Raw genomic sequence first — 3,683 nt, forward strand, 5'->3', positions numbered from 1 at the left:
GGCGGGGGGGGGGGGGGGGGGGGGGGGGGGGGGCCAGGATTCCACAAAACCATGGTTGCCAGCCCAAGGAAAGGATTGAATTGTGTATCAGCTTTTGATCTTCTATGCAGAAAGAAGACACAGTGTGTCTCTTTCAGCAGTGAGTAGTAATTACCTGCAAAATAGAGGCAGAAATTTTCTCCAAGTTGTACTGCACACACAAGAATCTCTTCACCACTCATCTTCACTCTGCCAAAAACACATGGAGAGGATTCAGAGTTAAGAATAATGCTTCTCACTCTATAAGGCAAGGGAGTCCTTGGGCTAGTTCTCATCTAGTGCACAATACTATAATAGGGCTGGTGTGTTTCACTACCTGTTGAAAAATTGCATCTTTAAATGGTGTCCTCCTCTGTTGCCTCTTATCATTATTTAGATTAACATAGAGCATCCTTCAAGTTCTGTTATTTTACAAAACTTTTCATTGACTTACCTGATGTTACACAGGAATAAATCATACTCATTACCATTTTCTATTTCTATGAGAATGTTAGTAAGTAGCTCCATGAACATATTTCATCAAATTAGTTCTCTTCTCTTGGGCCTGCAAAAATTATCTTCATATCATGGCCATTTGATTTTCTGTTTCTAATTTTCAAATAGGGAAGTGACCAAGACTGGATTAAGCACCCTGTTACTGGCCATTAAGCCGTAAAGGTTATATTAAGTCTACACAGACTGATCTTTCCAGGTTCCCTCTATAAAAGACAGAGCTTCCAAAATACCCAAAACTTAGTCCACCTTTGACTGCCCCTTGGAAAGGCACGTAGCTTTTGTATCTTGACCTGGAATTGTATGGGTTCCCAGAGAAGTTGGGATGTAGTTTATTTTGCAGTAGCAGTGATTTACTTATGGTGTTTTAACTTTGTTTTAACTCAGGTTGAATTCTGAGCTTGATTTCACAGCTATTCTCTTTCAAGAGTGGCACACAGAAAAGTGAAGAAGATATATTTCCCTTGGGAATAACAAGTCATTTTACACCCCCCCCACCCCCCCCGAACTTACCATTAAAGACCAGCCAGCATCTGCACCTCAGAGATTCCAGCCCCCCATTCTACACACTTCAGGGTTAATTTAGAACTAGCCCAGGGCTGCACTCTGCTTCTAATGTCAACATACATCACCCCTCCAAGAACTCCAGAAGAATAATTGTTTTTAGCTTTGTTCATATCCTCAACCTCGTACAGTTAACAGCCAGACAGGTTAACTTTATATTCTTTAGCTTTCTGACATAGTGACTGAGACCATGTCACACTTTCAGTCTGTTTAATGGGTAAAACAATGTATATGTTTAATGTGTAAAACAAAAGAACAGTGATGGTCATGCATTTGCTATACCCATTCCATTTACCTGCAAGTGCACCCATCCCTTTTCTTCTATCATAAAGCTTCTGTTTATGCTGGCAGAAAAGAGATAAATCTGAATGGATTGTATTGCTTTGCAGGTCACAAATGTCTCCATATCTTCTGTTGTAGCAGTGCATGAGGGGAAAAAATTACAAAATAAACCAAAAGTTTTGTGGCGTCACCTGTCTTGACTGGGACTTGAACTGTAAAATCTAGCATTTCAGTAATTTTACTGCTGTTGGGATGGTTGCCATTGGAAGGAATAATTCTAAGAAATAAGCACTAAAATATTTTTATTTTAAAACTGATGGTGATATCCTCTTCAAAATTAAAATGGCATCTCCTACCTTTAAGGAAAAGTGAGAGTAAGAATGAAGGGAATTATAATATGACAGAGGAAGATGTGGCAAAGAATTTCATTCTTTCTCTTTTCTGGTGGTAAACAGTTTTAAAATGTCCTCCTCCATGCCACTAGTTTTGTGAAATGCAGGTGTCACTTTCCTTCCTGTTTCATTTTGGTCTGCAGCTTAGTAATTGTTTTTGTTAATTTTCCTAAAATGCTTTCTGTGTATGAATGTTCTTACCTGTTTTATCTACATTTTTAGAAATAAAGGCATTTTACTTTCTGAAAATAACAACTAGCTACTTTACTATCTGCAGGATCTGATTTACTTGGCTTTGTGATTGGTGTAAAATTTTTGGCCAGTTGGACAAAGTAACAGGCACACTGACATTCACCATCACTGCATCTAACCTTTAGGAGCCTAGCATCTGTATGAAGTCTTCAGCCAGGAGCTATGTGCCTAGCCTCTGTATATAATACATGGGAAGAGACAGTAACAGCAGAATGCACGAAAACTTGTTGATCAGACAGCATCAAATAAACAAAGCCAACAACAGTGATTGTAAAAACACTGAAGTCACTTTTTGTAAGTAGTCTAGAATATGAAGTGCTTAATTCAAACTGACCAGCTCCTGTCAGGGCATTCTTTCCCCTTGCACTAGCCACAGAAATAATAAGTGTATTAAATGTGTTAAAGCTAGGCAAACAACGGGAAGACCTGGCTCTTGCACTGGGATTTTATTGTGCAGTCAAAACATTTGGCTTACTTCCAAGGCTCTTTTCACCACGTGGGAAAGACTTCTTATACATAACTGAGCAATGCCAACAGAAGTAAATAAGCACACACATCAACCCTAGGGACTGGGGTGGGGGAGTCACAGTGATTTCCTTGTCCCTGTAGTAAAGCACTTTGAGGAATGTATTTGAGAGCAATTTTTTTTCCTCATCCTGTTTTTTTATATGGTCTATAATTCTAGCTGGTCTGTGCAGAAGAGACACTCAGGTTCATAGCAGATGACTGCATCTTTTTTTCCAACCATGCGTACCCCAAGCCTTTGAAACAAAAATACCACAATACCAAACAGTGCATGCCTCAGATGTAGTGAGGTAAACCAAGAAGTCAAGGGCTACTCTCTAAAGCAGAGGGGAGGGCACAGGCAGGACTTATTGATAAAGGATTAAAGGAAAAGATGGCCCTTGGTTTAATGAGCAAGACGCATAAACGACTACATTTCTTGCCCTGATATGTAGTAAGAAATGGTTAGACCTTCTACCGAGCACGTTCGAAAGGAACGGTAGAAGCTATAAGGCGTTTTAGCTGACAGTTCGATGCAGCGTGTAATAACCTGCTCCGCGGACAGCCACGGAGGGAAGGCGAAGAGCAGGGCCGCGCCCCGCAGGTCGTGACCCGCTCGGCGCCTGTGCTGAAGCGGAGCCCGGGCCACCGCGGGTTCCCCGAAGGCAAGTTGCTGCCCGTGGAGGGGCCACTGCCCGCAGCCTGCCTGCGGCCCAGCTCAGGGACGCCCTCCGTCGCCAGCCCCCGGCGGAGGGCAAGGCTCTGCCGGTTGCCGCGACCGCAAGAAAGGGATAGCTGCCGGTCCCACAGCGGGACGTCCCACCCGCGTCGCGAACGCGCTAGGAGCGAGCATCTCCGCCCCTCGCGGGGAGCGGCGTACCCCCGTGCCGGCTCGGGCGGGCTGCTCTGCCCCAGCCCCTGCCCGGCGCCGGGAGGCAGCGGTGCGGCGCCCTCCGCCTCACGCAGACGATCCCGGGTGCGCCGTGCTCCCCGGCCGGGCTGGTCTCGCAGTTTCGAGCCGAGCGGTTGGGGTGGGCGGACAGAGCCGCTGGGCCGCTGCAGGCCCGGGCCGAGGGCGGAAAGGCGGTGGCGAGCCTACCTCGCTCCTCGGCGGGGCGCGGGGCGGAAGGGGGAGGGCGGCCGCCGGGGGGGGCGGGG

At 45.9% G+C, this 3,683-nt stretch overlaps 1 protein-coding gene across 2 annotated transcripts in view; it reads right to left on the reverse strand.

Annotated features, from left to right (window-relative positions):
• The window catches only part of IL18 (interleukin 18), a 3,177-nt gene extending 2,953 nt beyond the window's left edge, over nt 1–224 (reverse strand). Inside the window, exon 1 of one of the 2 annotated variants that reach the window (XM_010575016.1) lies at nt 155–224. In XM_010575016.1, coding sequence (XP_010573318.1) covers nt 155–221 — 67 coding nt within the window. In that variant the 5' untranslated portion in view covers nt 222–224. The remainder of the gene's footprint in view (nt 1–154) is intronic. The other variant, XM_010575015.1, reaches the window with a different exon arrangement.
• Between the last annotated feature and the right edge of the window lie 3,459 nt (nt 225–3,683).

Source organism: Haliaeetus leucocephalus, unplaced genomic scaffold, assembly GCF_000737465.1.
Source record: "Haliaeetus leucocephalus isolate CR32 unplaced genomic scaffold, Haliaeetus_leucocephalus-4.0 Scaffold450, whole genome shotgun sequence".
Taxonomy (NCBI): Eukaryota; Metazoa; Chordata; class Aves; order Accipitriformes; family Accipitridae; genus Haliaeetus; species Haliaeetus leucocephalus.